Source organism: Sparus aurata, chromosome 3 (genome assembly GCF_900880675.1).
Source record: "Sparus aurata chromosome 3, fSpaAur1.1, whole genome shotgun sequence".
NCBI lineage: Eukaryota > Metazoa > Chordata > Actinopteri > Spariformes > Sparidae > Sparus > Sparus aurata.
This window is the reverse complement of record NC_044189.1, coordinates 18,097,285-18,120,017: the sequence shown is the minus strand read 5'-3', so window position 1 is coordinate 18,120,017 and position 22,733 is coordinate 18,097,285. Positions and strand designations below refer to the sequence as shown.

Here is a 22,733-nt window from a genome sequence, read left to right as displayed (position 1 = left end):
ACCAAAGGCTGTTTTTCCTTCAGTGTTTCCTGCAACACTGTACGTTGGCAGACACTGACATCAGTGCTTTACAAGCGCTCCCACCAGCATGACTCCTGTCACTCTGACTGTTAAAGGTAAGGCAAGTCCATTTCAGAGTCACCTCACCGCAGCAGCTATGCTCCTTCCTTTTCAGAAATCATGCTGCATTTGTCTTCTACATGAAAAACACAATGCTATTAAAATATCTAATCTCATTGCAGATTCAATTGAATGTGGCATTTCAACAAAATGACAAAACAGGACTGAAGCATAAGTAACCCTACTCCTTTTTGGTCAAAGCAGGCATTTATTGAAGTCTCACTGATCCACAAATACCTGACAAACTAAAGTCTGTTGAAGTCAACCAGTTGAACATATTTCCTACTTAATCATATTCATCATGATGAAAAACAGATGTAGAAGGTTGCAGAATCAATTGAACTTGTGTAGTTTGCCAACTTTGCTTTCATAATTAAACATAATAGAAAATACCTCATCTTTCAAGGACAATCTGTCCATCTGATATTTCATTTATCAGCACCTGAAGAGTCCCAGTAAAGTCTGTTACATACGCGCCACAAGATGCACAATGGGTGACTTACAAAGATGAATGTGTACTTATACCACATATTTCACTGCTTAATGAGCAATTACATATAAAGGACTCCTTGAATAAGAATGACTATTTTTAAGATCTTTCTTTGTAGCCAGGACGAAAATAGACAAGAACAGAACCTTTCGCTGTCATTGATACATACTCCCAAAAAAGCATATATGCTAGAATCAAATAGTTTCACCTGTGTAGATAAATCATGTTATTTTATCAGACAGAGTAAAGGCAGTCATATAAAAAATCCAGCATATATCTTTTAACAAATGTGTCTGTATCAGCGTAGAATAAGTACTTAACTGAAATACAGAAAGCCAAAGGTGTAAGTTCATTTACAGTGGGTGATGCATACATAGTTTGACCAGCAGATGGCACTGATAGCTTTATTTTATACCACATTATTAGTATTAACCATAAAATGTTCTGATTTGAACAGTTGGTCACAAGTACGCAATGTAAAGATGGGATCCTAGTCAAAAATATTTGGTGTTCATTTACATAAAAACAAAAAATAATATGTAGTTATCAGTATTTTTGACTGTCAAATATCAATATGGGTTTAGTGTAGAATATGCAACAGACCTTACCCTCTACTTATCTAACTCCAACACTGAAACAATTACATAAACAGTGAACAAATATTACAAATAGAATAAAAGCTGGAGTATCAACAATCTGTGCATGGCAATGAAGCAAACGTGAAAATCCAGCCACAAGTTATAAAAGCCAATATATAAAGTAAAACTCAGCAAAAATATCCATCAGTATAGTTCTGTGCTGTCATGTAGGATAAAATGTAATAAAATTGTGGTGCTTCAAATTAATATTCATCTGTTATTTCAACGACATTTATGTGTTGATTTCAGCATTGAAATCAAATAATTTAAAGCCATGCAGTAGATGGTAAGTGAACTAAATATTTGCATTAACATAACAGTGTGGCAACCCAGCAATAACCCAGAACATTAAAGTCTTAAACCAGTCTGGAAATGAATAAAATATAGTGCCAAACCCCAACTTCTACTCAAAATACTGTTGTGAAATGTTTCAAATGTATGGCTTTATTTACTCTCCTCTCTCCTATTACCTGTGTTTTGCTCATCTGGCGACAATAAAACATCCACAAGTGAAAATGTTTAACAATAGTGACTCTGTATTGCACTTAGTAATTGGATGCGTCACTGATATCGACAGTCCAAAGGATGGAAGGTCATGTTGTGACCTGACGCAGTATTAGAGTGGCCTGTAACAGGCTTCTGGTTGCCACATACGCAGATCCACAAGAATCTGGTTCAGTTTCTTCATCCACAAATTCCTCTCGTCCTTAGTGTCTGCACTCAGCCAGTTTCTGCGCACAAAAACACTCAGTGTTCAGCAATGTGGGGCCAGTGTTATTCATAGACATTTTTTCATACAGACAAGTAAGATGTTTGTGTATATATGTATACATAAAAATCATAGGGACTTACTTGGTGACACACATGGTATTCTGGCACTGACTGACTAGTGTCTCTTTGTCGTCCTCTCTTTGTGGTCTCACTGTGATGAGCTCAAATGTGTGGGGTCTGGCGCAGAACTCTCTGTTGGCTGGTTCCACCTTGTTGCTGGTGCAGTTGGCTAGGTTGATGCGACCAATGGGATTCTGACAGAAGAGGAAAAACAAGTGGGTCAACACAGTCATCGGGTGTCAAACTGTTGGGATTATCCTGTGCGGCATCATTACATTGCCCTTATTTCAAACTAGTTTTCCTACACGCTACAGAGATATATGGCACCCACCCTTGAACTGCATGAACATTCTGGTACAGACACAGTAGACTGACGAGACACATATTGTCTATCATGATATAGCCTAAAAATATTTTGATGTTATCTTAATACCACCCAGCCCTAACATTCATTGGCCAACGAATAACATTCAGTTCAGAAATGCCAAAGATATGTTTCAGATCATTTAAGAACAAAGTCTCCATTAAATAATTTCTCCACCAGAGAGCACTTACAAGTCTATGTTTACAGTGCAACAACATTTTGGGGGATTTTCCAAGTGGATATTTACAATTCAGGGAGTCAAGGCTTCTGTTTCAAACCTCATGTTATCAGTAGCGACTTAAGGCTTTTTACAAAGCTAGTTTTGTTTTAATTGTGGTCATACTGGACATTCCCCTCCCCATATCAAGTGGAAGAGAAGACAGAGACTGGAACAAACTGTTTTTTGACTCTCTATGATCCCATTACAGTTGTGTTGGACAATTAGCCCTCGGCATATAACAAAAAAGGAAAAAAGGTAATGTCTGTCAGTTCCATGAGAAGAAACAACCACAACTACAGTATGTCTATCCTCCAGTGTAGTCTATTAAAACAGAAGATTAAAATACAGAAGCTCTATAATGACAATTAGTTACCTTGCGCTTCTCATCGTCTGGGTACGTCCAGTAGGAGATGCAGTATCCTGATAAGACACACCACCTCCTGTGCCAGGCTCCAAATCCACTAACATCTTCAAACATTGTCTGCAGGGTGCAAGAAGTAGAAAATATCTGTGTCAGCAAACCAGAGCCCACCTCAGCATTACTTGCTACTTCACTTGTGTGGTGATGATTTGATATGCTAGCACTCACCAGGAAGCCCTTCCCCTCCACCTTTGAGCCAACTTCACACTGCATCTTCAGGTAGATGTGGCCCTCCAGTGGGCACAAGAATGGCACCTTAAATCCAAAGTAAAGATATTTCACTAAAGGTTCGGACGTCATGTTCCCAATGTATAAATGTTTAAGTTACCTGATAGGGTAACTTATCAGTTATGATTACAATGCAAGTTTCTGTTGAGGTGGTTAACAGTAGTGGCTTAAAAGCAGCTGACAACCAGACAGATAAAAGCAACTGACATTCCCTAATGACAACAGATTTGTGATCAGCTGAGGTAATAATGCAGTTAAGAATCTTAGAGTGTGTTCACCCTCCTTCCCGCACAAACAAAACACAAGACACATACAATGGGACAAGTAGTGACCTTGGTATGAAACATGCCACTGAGCAGTTCTCCTTCATACTTGATCTAAAAGACAAATAGCAAGGCAGATGAATGAAGGCACATGCAGAACATACTAACCCATGCAAACAAACAGGGATACTGTGAGTCTCTGTATAGCCTGTACACAAACAGCTATCTGTTGGTGCCATGCATGCAGCATAGAAATAAAGGCCAGCCATGTATAAAATGCAGAAAACGGAAGTGTTCTTAAAGTGTGGGCATGGAAAAAAGACATAAGTGAAACTGACATAAGTGGCTTCCATACCTTCTCCAGAGGAAATTTGTTTTTCCCAATACAGGACAGGGTGAGCTTGTGCGATGCAACCAGAACAAAGTTACTGGTGCGAACAGCATTGGGTCCCCCTGGACTGGCCAAAACTACAAACAAAGAGAGAAAGAGATCATAAATACCAAATATGTGGCTTAAAGGGATACTCCACTAATTTAGCACATCAAGATTGGTCTATTTTTTCTAGTTCAGTAAAAACTGCCATATAATGTCTGGACCCACACTATGGAAAAAAAAAAGATCTGTCTCTATCAAGTCTCCCAGCCTTATTGAAGTTCAATAACACTGGCCCATTTAAAAGGGGCTCTTTAAAACATCTTAGTGCTTACTGCCTATGCAAGCTTATGGACGATTTGTTTAAGTTATTTAGTGCTGCTGGACTGTGGATTTCTTTGTGAAGCACTTAGGCTGGATTTTCCGTGGCAGTCTGAAGGATGTCTACTTTGTCTTGGTCTCTGCTCCACTGAGACAGCAACAGTAGCTAATGGTTGATTTAGAAAAAGAGTTCACTAACTCAAACTAACAAACAGCTTCCAGCACAGCGCCCCCATTAAAATATATTGAAATAGACAGATCCTTTTCGTAACCTTGTGGCTACAATCACACATCAGTTGCACAAAGCATACAGGGTGTCTAATCTGCCTTGGTTGTTGTTTAAGTATTGTAAACCATTATTAAATTATTAAATAAATTAAATATTATTAGTAAAAGCCATACTTTGCAGTGTTTGGCACGTGCTTTAGTTTAGAAATGAAGTCAGCTAACAAACTAAAAACCGGCTTCAAGCACAACACAGGAGTTCATAAGAACTCCTAAGACAGAAAGAAAGAAAAAAAAATCTCGTGGTGTACATGTACTGAGCTTTTTTGTGAGATGCATGCAGTTGGTTTTAAATGTTAACATACCTGGTGTCTGGACACTTTTCTGCAAAACAAAAGATTAAAGGAATAAATTCATAATCAAGACGGATGAGAAGTTGCATTTTGATATCAAATTCTTGAGGGCAGCAGATACATTTAAAACACTTACAGTGATGGCGAGGAACCTCTTTGGAGTGATAGCCTGGAAAGGCAAAAGTAAATCAAATCATGTATTTTGCTTCAAAAGGAATGATGGCAGTGACAGTTTAATGTGTCTGGGGGGATTTCTATGTTGTTGGCTGGTTCACATTCTTCCCACTGCTGAAATTACCACCCAAACCTGTGTGGTGAAACAAATATACAATAGTGACGTTCTTTAGACTCCATGTGCCCACACAGAGTACAAACACCCACATGTGAGGAGGGAGTTGAAACAGAAACTGTTCATACCGACATACACAAATCATGGGCCTCATAAACCTGCCTCCATATCATCTGGACGTGCGCGTAAAAACAAACACACACGCACACAGGCCACATTAAAGCACGTTCCATCATTCCCTGGAAGTGTGTATTCCATCAAGTGGGGATTTACCTTTGACTTGTTGGGTTTCTTCTTCTTGTCACTGCAGACCTCACGCTTCTGCACCTGCGGATGCCAACAATTAGGTCACACAATTATAATGAATCATTAGGCAGTAATTCTGCTCAATTTCAAGAATACCTATGTTACAGTTTCAGTATCAAAACTATATTTTAATGAACATTTCATCCATGACTGTATGTCAGTTAAAAAGCAACACAGCTTTAACAGCTGGCTTGATAATCAACTTATTCCAAGGATTGTAGTATTTGACAATTTAAGGACCATGCCTTCATTATCATCTTAAACTAGGGGCATATAACAATAATAATGCATTTAATTTATTAAGCGCCTTTCAGGGTACCCAAGGACACTTAACAAAGTGGAACAAACAAAAAAAGAATAAATGGATAAACAAAACAAAACAAAAATACATATAAGATAAAGAAACAGAAAAGTTGATTGATTTGATGGGGCTGGATCTAGAGCTTATAAGCCTTATTAAAAAGTTAGGTTAGGTCTCTTTTGAAGGTCTCCAGAGAAGGGAAATATGAACACTTTAGAAATTAGTAGAAAGTACAAATGGGAAAGCAAAGACCGAAAGAAAGAAAGAAGTTAGTCACTCAATTGGAGATTAAACAGGAGTAAATTAGGAAAAAGAAAGAGTAGGGAGCAGTTTCTACTGGTTGGTGATACTGAATTGGTCTCAGTGTGTAAAAATATGCTAAAAAGGGATTTTGGAGTTTTCTATATGGCAGCAAATACTATTTTTCATAATCTGCAGATTATTCGAGTCAATAAATGGGGTTTTTATTACAAAAGTCAAAATCACAAAGACTCTTCATTTACTGTCATAAATGGCAAAATGCACTAACTCCTCACATTTAAGAGGCAGGAACCAGCAAATGCTTGACATTTTTGTGTTAAAATTATTGAAATATTAAATTGTTGCAGCTCTAGTTGTCTTAAAAAATAAAAGACAAAAAAAAAAAGGCAAAAAAGACAGTGATGTGACAGAAGACAGATGTGTGTACAGGGTATAATTATTTTGCCATCTGTAAACCATGATGTAAGACACTTACCAGTCCATAGACCTCAATATCAATTTCAAAGTTACTGGACACATCAGATCTGAAGTGCAGAGGGAGAGGATTATTTGTTGTCCATCTTCAACAATCAGGATCAAATTAAATCAGGGTCCTCTTCCAAGTTAAATATAAAGCAGATCGATTAAAATGCCCATTTGGGATTACCAATAACCCAAGCAGCCACACTAAACATAAACCTCATGTTTATCAATTAAAATGACTTGTATTCTTTTCTATAAGCGGGAGCAGGAGTGCGTGCTTTACATGGTGAACGTGGTAGGGAATGCAAGGGTGTCCCCACTGAGGCCGCGGTGGGTGCTGGCTAAAGGTGTGGCCACAGTGTTCTCTGCTCCAGCACGAATCATGACGAAGAAGGAATATTTGGTTGATTCTGCAATTATTGAAAGACAGAAAGATATTATTCAAAGACATAGGAAGAAGACAGAAATGTACAATATTGTGCAAAAGAGACAGCTAATGTCTGGAGAAAATGTAGTTTAAATTACATAAATGCATTTTGATTCTACCTGGCTTGTTGGCAGTGGAGCAAACAAAGTCTGCCTTGAGAGGCAAGCGTAACTCTTGCAAGGTTATGGAGCCCTTGGAGGCGGACATGCAGGTAGGTTCTGGGGCTGCAGGGGCACTTTTCTGGCCTGTTGGGTCCCCTTTCAGACGGTCCAGCTCTGCCATCAATGCTTTTCTCCTCTCGGCTAGGAATGCCACAAGAAAAGAAAGTTTAGCTTTGAAACTACCGCTAGGAGTCCCTAAATCCTACATACAGGGGTTTTAAAATACTGTACATAGAAAGGGCTGTAGTGGGGTGGCTTTGTTATTTATTCAAAGGCAGGTGTCTATAACCCTTATCAAAACACAGCATAGAAGCTGCTTGTACACACTGGCAAATTAACTAGAGGTATTAATAATTTTATTATAGCTGTGGTCTCAAATCTGGCATGTTGATATTTTTGTGACATTGGGGCTTGTTTAAGTTCAGTATAAATCCCATAATGAATCCATTGGCAACATTTCGAAATGTAATGAAGAAAGGCATAATAGCCCCAACAGCTACAGGTGTTAGAAATAAAGCTGAATAACTTCTTAAGCCCTACACAAGATTACCTAGTAAAATTAAAGTATTGTCTGGAGGAACTCACTTGCTACCAGCAGCAGCCTCTGTGCCTCGGCCTCCACCTGGGATCCTTTGCCGTGCTCTTCATCCGTGCAGCAGTTGAGGGCCTGACTGGCTTGATGAATGACTGTCTGCTGCAGGTTCATCTCATTGGTCAGAATCTACAGAAACATACAACAGAGATAGTGTTAGTAAAGCTTGTTCTTCCTGTGAAAAGCTTAACTAGGAGATGAAACTTTCACATTCTGCCAATTGAGTCATGTATTTTCAACACAGGGTTGTTCTGATAACAATATCAATATTGCTCAGTTAAATGTCAACAATCAAATAATTGTGTACGGTTGTTTTTTGTTACAACAGAAAGAAATCACAATGATGCAGACTAGATTACAATATTTCAGTATGGATTTGTTGTTCCCTGTAGAATGATCAGGAATTGTATATGAATGGATAGTGACTTTACAGAATCCTTTTGGATTTTAATGTGTCAGAGGGGCATTCTTAGCAACATTGCTAGGTCTGAGACATTTAAACCCTACTGCATGCAAATGAGGTGCATAATAGGGTTCACATAGAAACTGTTAATAGCATCAATAAGAGTTTTAGTGTTTATTCCTAACCTTCATCTTCTGTTTGATACTGAAGAGACTGGATCCTCTGGGCTCCTCTGCTCTCTGAGAAACATCCTCTTTCCTCACAATCACCTGTTTCACGCCAGGTCTCTCTGTGTCTTTCACCCGGGTGGACCTGTATGCATCGATGCTAACACACACACACACACACACCTATAAGATACACATTAACTCCAACAGCAAGGTAGGTCACAAGACTAAAATACATCAGAGTGCTACATATAGGGCATATAGGTAAGCGCTCCACTTACCTATATGGCAATCTGAGGTCCTCGTCTGAGGCTTCACTGCTGTCCGAGGAGGCCGTCCGTACTATATTAGATCTCTGGAACTTGCTAGGTTTGTCTGGAGTGTTGCTCTTTACGATGAACGAGCTGGCTGGAGTTGACGTCTACACAAAGAAATAAAAGACATATATGTTAAGCAGTTTCTTTCCTTACCAAGAAGGTCTCTCTTTAACTACATGGTAAAAAGAGACACCATGTTGGTACCTACCATCATTCTTTTCTCTGGACTCTTCACCACTGCAGCCACAGTCTCTGCTAGTGGAGCGAGGAGCGACATGGAGGAGATATTCAAAGCATCTTCCTCCTCATTCTGATCATCACTCTGCTCCAGGATCCCTTCAAACAGCCCGTTGATAACTGCAGAGTCGATGGACCGGTCCACATTCATCTCTATCTCCTTGACCATTTCGCCATCTTTTGGGGTTTCATCTGTAGTTTTCTTAATATTAGGGGTGACTACCCTCAGAGGACTTGATGTTGACACTGGAGGTGAGACCATCAACTCATGACCTGTTAATTAACATAATCTATTTTAGAAAACATTCGTCCACTTTACTGAGTCTCACCAAGTTCATCTAGCCATAACAGTTGAAGCTCACATAGGAACGTGCACTGCAGTCTGAACACATCTACCCATGATGATAACTGTCAAACTCTCTGACATTTAAAGCCATCTTAGTGAAATTAAATGATTGACACAGTTCAACAAAAAAAACAACAACAGAAACTTATCCACATAATGGCAGAGATGTTTTTTCCTTTTCTCATTAACATTCAGCTTAACCCTCACTTCTGAGTTTCCTAACCTGCAATTTCATCAGAGTAAAAGCGTTTTGTTCCCCTCACACTGTGCACACAGATGTTGAAGGCAGGTTTGTAAACTGATAGAAATACATATGTGCATACAAACTGACAAACAAATAATAACCCTTACAGCTCTGCCAACTGATATTGCTATGCTAGCAAATTCGTTTTTCAGTTAGAAGCTCATTGGGATGGTTATATCTAACTCTTTACCTAAGGCACAGTTTACAGGGACATTTGTGATTAAGACAGCACAATGGCTGCCAGTGTTAGCACCTCATCACTCAAAAACATTCAGACAGAAAACAATCTACACTCAACAGTCATCACCACACCTAAATATATATCAAATACCTTGAGGAGTGCACTTTTTGGGTGTAACTGTACTCTCAGTAGAAGGTGCTGTGGGTTCATCCTGTGGCTTCAGAGGGGCAACTTCAGCTTCCACAGGCTTGTAAATCTGTTCCTTAAATGCACAATATTTAATTTATTTAATATAATCTTGCATATGTATGATAACATTACATTTTTGTGAGATGTTAAACATTTTTGTCACGTGTCAGATGCTTGTTGGCCAACCTTGATGTCTGTGTTTTTATTGGCTTCTGTTGCTTCCTCTTTGTTTTTCCACATGTTGCTCCCTTTCTGAAAGCGACTGCGGATCTGAGCCAGCTCAGACTCTCGCTCCTGAAATGAGTTTTTTGTTTTAAAAAATCTATCTGACAAAAAATCATTGCAACAATATGATACACTATAGTAACTGTAACCTACCAGCTTCTGTCTTTGGGTGAGATCAGCAGTGGCTGTGTTTGCAGCCTGGGCAGCTCTGAGTCTTTCCTGTACCAGTCTTGTGTTTGGTGTGACTGATGGAGTTACGGTTAGAATCTTGTCATTCGCAGTGCTCCCTGCTGCGGAGCTCTGGTTGGTACGCTCCTGGCACTTCTCACCAAAGCGCTCCAGAAAAGATTTTACTGCTGTAAAATGTACCATATTCCATCATACATGTGGAGGAAGCTAACCACCACATCAAGTGTATAAATCTATCAGCAATCTTACCGATATGTGCATGCATGATTAGCAATACATGATTAGGTATAAATATAATCAGCATTTGCCACAAAACTAACTAACTTTTCACTGTAAACAGGCCAGATATTCTGAGGTGGAGAGCATGAATGTTCAAGACTTACAGATTTCTTTACACAATGGAAAAAACAAGTTCAGTTTTTTAAATCTCTTTTGGTGGCATGTAAAGCCATAAATGACACTGTCGTCATATCACTGTTGTTTTAACATACAGCATGATATCAAACATTTTATAGTACAACAGAATGTGATTACCCAAGTAATCCACCTGGAGCACGTCTGAGAACTGTATCATCATTCCTTATCCAAACTTTTAAAATAATTCCTAAATTAACTAGAATATGACTTACCAGATGCCCCGCCTGTGGCCTTTTCCTGAGGGGTAGAGCTGGCAGCTATGATGGGCTTGGCGTGGAGTCCAGGCTTCTGGGGGCTGGAGGAGGTGTTGAGACCCCTGGAGAGGGGCTGATTTTTCAGGGGACTTTGGGGCACTAATGCCGATGAGGAGGGGGTGGCCTTCTGGGGGCTAGAGGGGAAGGCTGTTCCTTGGATGGAGCTCTTCTGGGGGCTGCTTGCTGGCTTAAGTGCTGGCTTGGTGGCAGGAATGTCAACCTTCTGAGGGCTCGGGACAACTACTCGGCTGGACTTCCCTGGATGATTCATCGCCTGCTATAAATAGAATGATTAATTTAGTGATATATCAAAGAAAAACACAATACAAGTTGGGCTGCCATGTGGTCTGAGGTTCTAACTGAGCATTCGGAACAAAAAAGCCCTGTTTTAAAAATGCTTGCTTGAAAAATTACTCAAAGGATTGAACAGTTCTCAAAATAGAAGCCAGTTTTGAAACTCATTAATGCAGCTCTATATGTAAACAATACAAAGTTATTTGGCAGGAAGAATGACAGATTTACTTCCCAAAGACATGAACAAACAATAAAATAAGACAAAATTATAAATTTCACCATACAAATTAAAATAGTGTCATGAATAGAAATATTCATAGAAATCATACTCATGGTGCAGTCATGTAATGAAGCACTACGTGCCAAGACGGCACAGGCGTGGCCAAATTCACAGTAGCTGAAAGCTCATATGATATTATACAGACAGATGTAACTGATTACTTTGGTGAAAAAGACCATAAGCCTACCTGATTAGAGCTGGATGTGGCCTCGCTGCTTGCAGTTGAACTGGCAGCACCTGGTTTAGTGCTAGTAGCCACTGCAGCATCTCTGACTGCTACCTTGGTCATAGCTGTACCAGGCTTCTCTTTTGGATTCTGGTTGACAATGTTAGCATGGCTTAGGTCGTCTTCCCAAGATCCAATGGTGGCAGCGAGGTTGGCCAGTCTGCCTCTCCTTCCCAGAGGAGTTCCTGAGGACACAGTGGGGACGGTAGATGGAGGGACCACATCTTGTCTCTTCAACTGGGAAATGGAAGTGTAGTCTGGACCTGCATCAGAGGTGGCTGAAAAGGGCAGAGAAAAACTATATGACTATCAGACATATGAGTGACTGGACATAAAACCCCTGACAGTTGGCCATTGCTAGCTTTGAGTGAGCTGGAAAAACTGACACCTGACTGACTGTCTGTAGTGTCATTACATCGAAGGCTGGGCAACAGAGAGGCATGGCAACTCAGTCTGAATTTATTTTGATAAATACAATTATGAATGCATGATTTACCCAAAGGTTGTGGACCAGTGCACTTACATAAATGCACTTCTGTACTGACTGGAAGATATGTACTGTATGCTTTAAGAAGAAGCCAATATGAAAACTCTTCAATAAGATCTGATTTAGTTGCTGTCTGCTGTAACCTCCTGTTTTAAAGGTCCTGTCAGTCCGTTATCGTAGATTTTAACCTTTTGGTTTTTTTAGGGGCATTTTTTGGAGGTTTCTCATTTGTTTGGACCTTGATCAAGAATTGTGCCTCACAATACTGGCTGCTATATTAAAATGATTTTATCTAATGAACTAAATAAATTAAAAATATAACAAACACACAAATGTTTCTCACCACTTCCATCCCAGCCCTTTCTCTGTTCTGCTAGCCTCTGCAGACGAGACCTCATGCCAACAGCAGATGGAGCTGCATCTTCCACCAGGTCCTCCTTGTTCCTCTGTGGGGCTGAAATGGCAGACACCATCTCTGTTTCTCTGCTGCTAAGAGGATCTGGAGCAGGGGTGACAGCCTTCTCCTTTGACTCTGGCTGTGCAGTTTTCGTCTCCTGTGGCTGAGACTGGACAGCATGTCGGGTCGCAGTCTTTTCCAAGGAGGAGGAACTTCGGATGCTGGCGGGGCCCGCCGGTGGTTTCTTGTCTGTAGGAGGATCTGTGAGAGTGGTTGCAATGGGTGTCGTCAACACAGGTTTCTGGTTCTCCTCACCAGCTGCAGGTTGAAGATTTTCCCCTGAGCGACTTCGCTTTGAAGGAGAAGGCTTAGAGGACGGCTGTGGAACTGGGAGGAATTGATGGGGAAATATAAGTAAAGTGCAGAGGTGCAGACTTGCCAAAGTGAAAAATATATGTGCTCTTACCTTTGTCAAAGACTGGCTCACTGGTCATACTATTGGTGTCAGCCAATGGCCTTTTGACCATCCCCCTGCTAGCTGCATTTGGTCTCTCTGCTATTTTCTTCTGCAGGTTTTCCCTGCGAGCCCGGGTCCGCTCCAACAATTTCTGTTTAAAAATAACAAACATTTGAATTGGATTTCCAATGCTTTGTGTATACAAAAAGAATAAAATCCTACTCTGTATATTGTTTCATTGCATCAGTTAGACACACCACCACCACAAACTGAAGCCTCAAACATGACCAAAGAATTGGAATTCTGACGTGTTACCTTATGAGCTCCACAAATGTATTATTTATAGTTTTGGATTACATAGTATTGCTGAACAGGTGTTAATTTGTTGATGCTTTCCACTAGGGATAGACTGATACATTGGCCGGCCAATATTATCGGCCGATTTTTGCGTTTTTACATGTATCCGATCGGCATCGGCCGATGTGGGCTGCTGCGTTCACCGATCTGGCATTTATTTATGTAGCTGGAGACGCTGCAAGAAATGGCAGAGCAGAAAACCAATCCAGTGTGGCAGCATTTCACAGAGCACTGTTCTACCTCACCTGTTTTTAATATTCGTTAAATATTGTTTACTTGTTCTTGTTCTACCTCACCTTTTTTAATTTCAATAAATGTTCCTTTTTTAAAAATTGAGTCTCGTAACATTTGTTATCATCATTGTGTAATTTTTATGATGTAAATTGAGGGAGCAAAAGTAGCATCGGCTCCAAATATCGGCTCAAGAAAATCGGCAGTCCGTATCAGTCATCGGCTAAGGCTGATGAAAAAAAAATCGGTATCGGCATCGGCCCTAAAAAATCCATATCAGTCAATCCCTACTTTCCACTGTATGGGGCAGGAAAACTTTTTTCCAAAACAAGCTAACAGGTACGGAAGCCCTAAACGGCCATGCATTCATACATTTTATTTCCTCCATTTTCCCGTGATAACAAGTTAATTTCCTCAGTTTTCCCGAGATAACAAGATAATTTTCTCGAGATAACGAAACGTTGTTTTCTCGTGATAACAAGTTAATTTCATTTGTTTTCCCGAGATAGCGGGATAATTTTCGAGATCTCGAGAAAATTATCCCGTTATCACGGGAAAACGGAGGAAATAAAATATATGAATGCATGGCCGTTTAGGGCTTCCGTAAACAGGTGCTCTAACAGCAAGCCATTATTCTTTGGGGGCCATATCATCCACAACAGATAAACAACAGAAAGGAGGCTTCCAGTGGAGATAGTTTTGTAAGTTGTACGTTCGTGGAAAATAAAAAGAATTTCGCTTACTTCTAAAGCCACTACATGCATAGGAGCTGTAGCTACTGTGCACAACAACTATATATCACATTGATTTACAGAGCTTGAGTCATAAGGCAATTCATAGAGCTTAGCATAAACACTGGAAACAGGAAGAAGCAGCTAGCCAGGCTCTATCCAAAGTTCATGGCAACTTAGAAACAAATAAATACTGTAGTTTACTAAGGTGGTCAAGTAGTACAAATCAGATATGGCTCTACAATCATCTCACAAATATGACAGTAGCCTTAATCTTAACACTCTTGGAGGAAAAATTAAGTGTATCTCCCAGTTTTTTAACTTAATTCAAACGGGGTCAAAAGGTTATTTGTCTCAGGCCATTAGACACCACATATGTTTTCTGAAATAAGTTCTCATGTGGAACACCAGAAGGGGCCTGGCATCAGCTCTCTATGAAAAGACCGTTGTAAGCCAAAGAAATGTTTCCGTCAACTAATCTACATTTTTGGCCTGAACAACTTCTCTTCTCAAGTTGGCCGAGGGAAAGGTGGAAAAAGAGAGAAATCGGGGGGGGGGGATCCCCCAGAGTTTTGCGATTGCTGTCAACTGGTCTTCATTCAGTTAGAAGTTGTAAAAACTACAACTTCTAACTGAATGAATGTTTTGGCTCTGCAGCAAAAATTAAGCCTTCCATCAATAAATTTTATCTACAATGCGACACATAATCTGACAGACTCAAACCTCTTTATAATTGCAGGCTTGTTGCCTGGGGGACTTGAAATGAGTCAGATTCTTCAGACAAAATACGCCAAGTCTCCATCATCAAGGATTACTGCTGCAAATACAGTATAAAGAAAAAGGACACAGCACATGGTCTCTTTATGGCTATTTTAACCACCAACATAAGACAGTCCTTCTCCACCAGAGATAAAGGAGCCCTCTGTTTGCTTGCCCTCTTTCCTTCCTCTTCTTTTCAGATGACACTCCCCTGCTTTGGCCTCACACAATCTGATTTACAGTGTTGTACGTTAACTGTGCAAGCCCCAACACATTCCTGCAGCTGCACTTCAACGCCTGCACCATTTCTCCAGGCAGTGTGGAAAAACCTGAGGTCATATTTAACAGCATTCTTCAAGAATGAGCCACTCCTGCTTGTGGTTCCTGGCTTTGAAAATTCAAACTCCACTGGCTCGGATGCCGGAGTGACAGTGACCGTTTCTGGGGTATGAATCAGTTCTAGTTTTTAGTTTGCATCAACAGCAATCAAGAAGATCGGGCCAAGTGTTGGACAGTTTCCAGTGCTGACACATACCATTGCCTTAAGTGGAGACAAAGCAGTTTCATTTGAATAACGTCACGTTGTATAAATTATGCTGCGCTTTGGTTTAGTTCAAATTGATGAAGTGCGAGGACATGGATGTTATGATACTGCACAGGGAGTTAGAAGTCAGGCAAATTACTAAGCAACCGTTCAAACACGCAGGAAATCACATATAAAAACAGTCACAGGTTTTAGGTAACGTTACGGGTCGGTTGTTAACGTTACATCCAATTATTACAGATCTGTGTTTTAGACAAAGAGACACGTGACGTGTTTTCATTGGCTGTTTCGATATACATTACAACGTCCTCCATTGCCATACATAGCTTAAATTGAAAGGCAACAAAAGTTATCAAGTTTGTATCATAATGTATCTAACAGTTGTTTAGTTACATTGTAAAAATACTAAATATTACGCCAAGCATTCGTAGATAACGTTAACGCCGCAATTTCGAATCAACCTTACTTAAGCTAACTTGCTCACGTTAGCTCATCGACTCACCTCGGTAAACGGATCCATTTTTGTCAGTATCCCCTCTCGATAGTCGATACTAAGCACTTAAACAATCTTGTACACGAGTATGTGTACACAAACAGGGCGTTATGAGGCGAGCTGAGCGGCTCACGGCTTCTCTTCTCGCTTCCTCGTTTCTCTATGGCACAAAACAACGACTGTTCAAATTTGAATTTCAGCGCTGCGCCTACTGCGCAGACTCCAACAGTTGGCGGAAGCGCTTGAGAGCCAATCAGAATCAACGAGCCGTGCTGACGTTGTGCTGAGCTCACAGCCTGGGCGGAACAGAGCTGTCACTTAACAACAAGCCAGCAGCATGAGCAATAACAAGTTTCTGTGTTTCCCTTCCCCCTTAAAAAGAGAATTTATGTTAAAAAACATATTCTATTGATGTTTCTTCCTCTGAGAGAATAAGATGTAACCATATGAAATTCTCTATTCCACCTAAAGCTAAAGAAGTGCACTTACACACACATTATACCTGTGGTTCTGCTATTGCACATTCATAGGAATAGTCTATTTCTTGTATAGTTATGTATTTATTATTGTTTATTGTTTATAGTATAGTTTGCACTGTATATATACATTGTGTATATCTTGCTTTCTATTTATGTTATGTACAGAGTGTTTTTTTGCGGATCCACTGCCGCTGTGACAAAATAATTTCCCAGTCTGGGATCAAAAAAATACTATCTATTACTAGCACTATCTATTCTATCTATCTTAGTATAGTAGTATTAGTAGTACTAGTATATCACCATGTGTCATATATCAACAGGATCAACTGGTCTGTTAACAACAGAAAAAAATATAATTGGAGATGAACAGAAATGACAAGAAAAAACACTTGAGTGCATATTAGCCACTTTTATTATACTGATTAAAGGCACAAAAACGAAAACTTGTCCTCATGCTGTTTCTCTAAATGGCCTTTTTGCAAGTGAACAGGTGGCTAGTTAGCTGTGTTGGGCTCCACTTTTAGATGCAAACTTGCAAACCATAATTGTCATTAATTTTAATACAACACAAACAGTACAATGTTTAGGCGCTCTTTTCTCTAGAGGGTGGATAGGTCTTTTATTTGACATGTCTATGACATGTGATTTAATCTCATAATTTGATTTTTTTTATCTCTCAAACTTTTTTTCCGTCATTTTCTGGTTTTCATCTTTGTTTTCTTTAACTGGTGGAAACGGAAAAGCCTCTCTCCCTCATTCTCTCTCATTTATAATTTATTAATTGATCTCTGCCCCTAATGTTCATTATTTTAGACCCCCACAAAGTTGTTATAGAGACACCTGCAGGACACACAACGATCCCACAGTTTACATCTATCAATTCAAATTAACGTTATTGATATGAATGAAGTTACACTATTGACACATTTAACCCTCTGGCCTTGTTCGTTTTCACTACCCTCTCAGCTTGTTCGTGGCCAAAAGTGTTCACCTCCTGTTTACATTTCTAAAATGCTATAAAACTAATATACATATATACATATATATATATATATATATATATATATATATATATATATATATATATATATATATATATATTTAAAAAAATCCACTTTTTTTCCCCAATTTTTTTAAATTTGCATCAGTCCTGGTCATGAAAACTTAAATTTCATTCAAATTCTGAATTTTAACCCTTTAAATGCCTATAAGATCACATAATGCTGATGATTTATAAGGGAGAATAGCATTAAAGGTCCCATATTATGCAAAATACACCTTAGAGCGGTTTTCTATCAATAATATGCATCCCCGGCCTGTCTACAATCCCCCCTGGTATGAAAAAAGTTCATCCTCTCCCTTTTTTGCTTTCTCCGCCTTTAGAAAATGTGTGCTTGTACATGCCAGTTGAAGATAGTCCGTCGGTGACGTCACCGACAGATTAGACGCGTCCCCCTAGGTTGGTGGCACCGCCCCAGGTGAAGGTTTGCCACACCCGAAGGAATTATCTAAACGTTGCCATTTTTTTCCGCTCGGTTAGAAAATGGCGAATGTACGACCGAGAAGAAGCGGTTGCTCTGTCGTTGGCTGCACTAACAAGCACCAGAGTCTTTTTAAACCTCCCTCATCGGGGGTCTTGAGGACTCAATGGATGGATTTTATTTTTAATGGGAATGTACCCACATCAGTGCTGTATGTGTGTTCTCACCAGACAGCAGTGTTTCACAACGTTGTCGCTCAGAGCTAGACACGCAATTGCTCTGCTGTTGGTGTATAAATCAACAGAAGTGCCTATATTCTGTCCCAGCTACAGAACAACAGAAGAGACAGTGGTCGTGTTTCATTTTTAATGACAACGTGCCGGCTGCGGTTCGTGTTAGCTTGTATGTGTGTGCTAACCACCTCACGTCGGACTGCTTCAGTAACGAGAGTCAATACAAAGCTGGCTTTGCCTCGACACTGACCCTCCTAAAAGGATTAGTCTCAACCATACTGGACCCAGCAACTGCATCCGAGCCAGCGATAAGTGTCTCCAAAGTTTGATAGCATTTACAGTTGCCGACGAGTATGGTGAAGTCAGCTTGAAACTGGCTAACTAGTTAGCTCCGCTTCGATCCGCTATGCAATGGCGTCTGAAGCGAGTTTAATGTTAATAATATTACGAGGGAGCTTTGTTGTCACAGTAGAAAGTCTGGAAACATGTGCAGACTGGAGACAGAGACGATGCGAACAGTGTATAACAGTTTGCAGACTGTGTTGGAGACAAACACAGCTTTCGCTAGCTGTTAGCCATTAGCTACATGGCAGTAGCTGTAACAACACATACAAACAAACTAATATTATTCAGCCAAACTAACCATTCTGAAACGTCCTGCTGCAGCCGCAGAGTCTGTACTTCATCCGGTAGGCCCAATTGTTGAAAAATGCACACTAAAGTGGCCTCTTGGGTGCCAAAACGCATGCTAAAGTGCCCTCTTGGGAGCCAAAACACGCGCTGAAGTGCCCTCTTGGGAGCCAAAAAGTGTGTTAAAGTGCCCTATTGGTTGGCAAAACACAACAAACTGTCCCCTTGGCTGGTTAAAACATGATAAACTGCCCTCTTGGGTGACAAAATCAGGCGCTAAAGTGTCCTCTTGAGAGCCAAAACGCGCGCTAATGTGCCCTCTTCAGTCGCGAGAACGTGCTGTATGTGCCCTTTTTTTGCTTTTCGCCCCTGCCTTTCAAAAGGTCTGTGCAAGCCACTGGTCGAAGTCCACAATGACCTATGAATGCACCAAGCTGCTCGTCAACACACACATCAACCCCTGGATTGAATAAGAGGGGGAGGCAAGCCACCCACTTTTCCCACAGGATGCGAAATGCAGCGAGTTTATCATTCCTGAAGCGTCCTGGGTGGGAGAGCCTGTCATCAAAGCAGATGTTAGCGCTGATCTGAGTGAAGCCGTAGAGGGGCATCGTAGCACAAAACATGGCCCGTCCTGTCTTGGCATCCCACATGCCACGTGTTGCTTCATGTCTTGAGCGGTAGACGCTAGCCAGAATCAGAATCCCAATGTAGACTCTCATCTCCACTTCATCCACATCCCTCCAATCCTCACACTTTCGCCTCCCATGCAGGTTTGTGTTGGTGCACGGCAGCTGAATGATCTCCTCTGTTATAAACAGGTCAAAGGCAGACCTCGTGTTGCTGATGTGGGCAACTGCATACAGGGTGGGCCCTGGGGTGAAACCAGTGGATACTGGATTGTGGTGCAGGGTCTCTTCAGCAGTGGGAAACCACATAATTTTCCCATGATGAGACATCCACTCACCTGCCAGCTCCTCTGTCTCTGCCATCAGCTGATCGGCCTCCATCGCTGTGTCTGTACCGTCCTCTTCCCCTGAGGAAGAGTAATCAGGCACTGGCTAGAAGTTGTCATCAGTGGTGTTGCTGTCATCCTCTGAGGAAGGTGTCCCCTCATCTTCAGGAGAGACTTGTCCTCATCTTGGGCAGAAGATTTCTCCTCCTCAACCGCAGAGGATTTCTCTCCATCTTTACTCTCTGAGCCAATCACATACTCAAGTGCTTCAGTCAGGGAATATGACCTTCTCGCCATCTTGCCAGATAAAGAAGGATCTGGGAGCCGATAGGCTCACTTATAGCATTAGTACTGACTGCACCTGCATAAACTCCAGGACAGATGTATAAACAGTGTCAGACTTTGTTTTTGTTTCCCCAGAAGCCAGAGGTCAAGATGACCTGTGATCCTTTTTTTTGGAGAGCAGCTATCTGAGTATTGAAGGGCTATTGTGTAGTTGTGTGTGACATTTTTTTATGAAAAGATCAAAGCTACAGGTGTTTTCAACCTGTGCATTACAGCCAGGTTTGCCTTGGAAACTCAAGGCTCAATAACCTGTACCATGAGAAATTCACTGAAACTTGGAGGTATGATACACTATAATTTATGTCACTTTATCTTGCTAATACATATTTGCAGGCACATTTTTTTTCATGCACATACACACATCATTACCTGACATCCTTAGGATCACACCTATGTCAAAATTGTGTCATTCATTTGCTCCATTGGAGTGCAGGAAGCCATCATACGCCCCTAGTGGAAACTAAGAATATTATCTGAAATTGCTCCCTTGCCCAAAAATGGACAAATGACATAATCTGGTAGAAAACATTAAAAACTAAAATTTTCAAGTGTTGAGTTTAGAATGAAAGCCATTTTACCTAAATTATATGATTTTATACTGTAAATCACAAGGAATTAAAAAATGTAGTTTTCATGGGTTTCAATTGGCCAAAAGTGTCCACGATAGATTCATAAGGTACAATTGTAGATATACAGTATAATATTGACATATTTAAAGAGCAGGTTTTGAAAATTAAAAGATCAGACAAAAATCCAGACCCTTGGGAAATATCATTCCATATGCATTAACACAGCTAAAATGATCAACAAAAAGGAAGTGAGGTGGACACAAATGGCCAGCATAGAGTCCAGAGGGTTAAATGACATAAAATTGAATGACGACATTTTACACAAGAAAACTAAATACATTAATTTGCTGCACAGAACCTGCATGATCACGCACACACACGTACTCATGCACGCACGTGCGTCACTGAAGGCCATGGAAACAGAACGTTGACCAAAGCTATAAAAGCTGCAGGCGTCATTTATTTCTCATTCGCACATTAAACTTTGACAAGTTGACCTACTGTGGATTTATTGTTGGAAAGTTGCAATCTGGGAAACCCGATCGACTGGAAAACTTCTACTGAACTAAACATTTTGGATTATACCTGTTCACCTGGAAGACTTCATCTCAGACCATCCTTTTTTGGATTAAATCTGATCACTTGAAGACTTAATCTCTGACAAACCTCTTTTGGATTTAACCTGATAACCGGTGAGGCTTCATCTCAGACAAACCTTTTGGATTAAAGTTGACCACCTGTAAGATTCTTTGCAAACAAACCTTTTGGATTACTTTGCTCTAGGTCAAATACTGCCATAAGAAGACCATCTCTAACTGCTGGAGAAGTGGCCTCGGTTGACCCCCCCGTGGCTATGGAACCTGCTGTCCTGAGTCACATCTGTGTGAAGAAGTGTAGAAGTGGGTTTTGGTTGGCAATGTGCATATACTCTTGAAAAATGATTGAATTTACAGATAGGCTATTGATAGCATTTTAGCTAGCCTTTCATGGAAAGTCCCTTTTGGGTCATACTCGACGTTTTTTCGGTGTAAAATGTTTTTTAGAGGTTAAGGATGTGCTGAATGTCCCGCGAAAGGTGAGGAATGTGTTCACGGTTGTGTAGTGGTTTTTAAAGGCTGTTATTTTTGTTTGAGGCAGTAGCGTAAGTATCGGCGGTGCAACCGGTGCAGCTGTACCAGGGCCCAGACGCTGTCAGGGGCCAATGAAGGAAGAAAATAAAAAAACAGCTGTCCAGAATTGCCACAGGCCCTGTTTTTGTGAATGAAATACCTGGGGGCGGGTCGGTAAGGTAACAATGAGTGGCCTTGATGCCTGTCAGTCATGATGAGTCACTTCTCGTCACCTCTCTGCTGTGTCTGCAGCTGAGCACTGTGGGCTGGGCCGATGCATGTCTCTCTCCCCGGGCTGGGAGAGTTATCATACTGTAAAATACCAAATAATAGCCAGGCGTTTATTGTTTCAATCACTTAACAGACCAGGCGTTTATTTGGGATCAGGCGGCACTTTGGGACAGGTGTTTAATTCCTTCCTCTCAAAAATCCGGGATGAAAATGTCACAAACTTCACCAGCTTCTCGGTGAATTCTCTGGCATCCTTCTACAAGTGAAGTTGTTGCGGCGCAGGAAATGATTCAGCCAACCAGTACTCGCTGCAAACTCCTCATCTCTGCTGTCACTCATGGTGACATACATTTGTTTCGCCATCATCCAGATCATTTTGCGGGACACTCTCTCGTGCAACAGGGGCTGGCTCAATTTGTGGCAGCGGCATCTAGCTGCGGCATCTCTGGTGGCACCCCCAGATGCCGCAGCTAGGTGCCGCTAGCAGTCGCGGCAGATGCCGCTGTTTGCCGGAGGTGCCACTACATGCCGGGAGGTGCCAGTGCTTGTGTCACTGTTTGCCAGAAGTGCCAGTGCTTGTGCCACTGTTTGCCGAGAGGTGCCAGTGCTTGTGCCGCTACCAGTGACATC

The 22,733-nt window shown here is 40.9% G+C and overlaps 1 protein-coding gene across 5 annotated transcripts; it reads right to left on the bottom strand.

Annotated features, from left to right (window-relative positions):
* Window positions 1-285: 285 nt before the first annotated feature.
* anln (anillin, actin binding protein) lies at window positions 286-16,282 on the bottom strand. 5 transcript variants are annotated; one of them, XM_030412710.1, is made up of 25 exons: window positions 16,081-16,282; window positions 12,966-13,107; window positions 12,446-12,886; window positions 11,577-11,893; window positions 10,774-11,092; window positions 10,109-10,311; window positions 9,917-10,024; window positions 9,692-9,803; window positions 8,742-9,043; window positions 8,498-8,637; window positions 8,235-8,376; window positions 7,640-7,775; window positions 7,013-7,195; window positions 6,750-6,876; window positions 6,480-6,528; window positions 5,410-5,463; window positions 5,265-5,309; window positions 4,984-5,016; window positions 4,860-4,878; window positions 3,931-4,043; window positions 3,645-3,689; window positions 3,253-3,339; window positions 3,037-3,144; window positions 2,101-2,273; window positions 286-1,979 (listed from the first exon to the last, which is right to left on the bottom strand). In XM_030412710.1, the coding sequence occupies exons 1-25, from the start codon at window positions 16,096-16,098 to the stop codon at window positions 1,865-1,867; spliced, it is 3,531 nt and encodes a 1,176-aa protein (XP_030268570.1). In that variant the 5' UTR covers window positions 16,099-16,282; the 3' UTR covers window positions 286-1,864. The 5 variants fall into 5 exon arrangements, with proteins under 5 accessions (XP_030268570.1, XP_030268571.1, XP_030268574.1 ...); XM_030412711.1 differs by having other exon boundaries at window positions 10,774-11,089; XM_030412714.1 differs by lacking the exon at window positions 3,645-3,689.
* Window positions 16,283-22,733: the final 6,451 nt, after the last annotated feature.

Coding starts and splice junctions, on each gene's coding strand:
- anln (XM_030412710.1), bottom strand. Junction 7,196..7,639: donor GAGGCTGCTGCTGGTAGCAA/GTGAGTTCCTCC, acceptor TGGCATTCCTAG/CCGAGAGGAGAAAAGCATTG. Junction 1,980..2,100: donor AATACCATGTGTGTCACCAA/GTAAGTCCCTAT, acceptor TTTTGTGCGCAG/AAACTGGCTGAGTGCAGACA.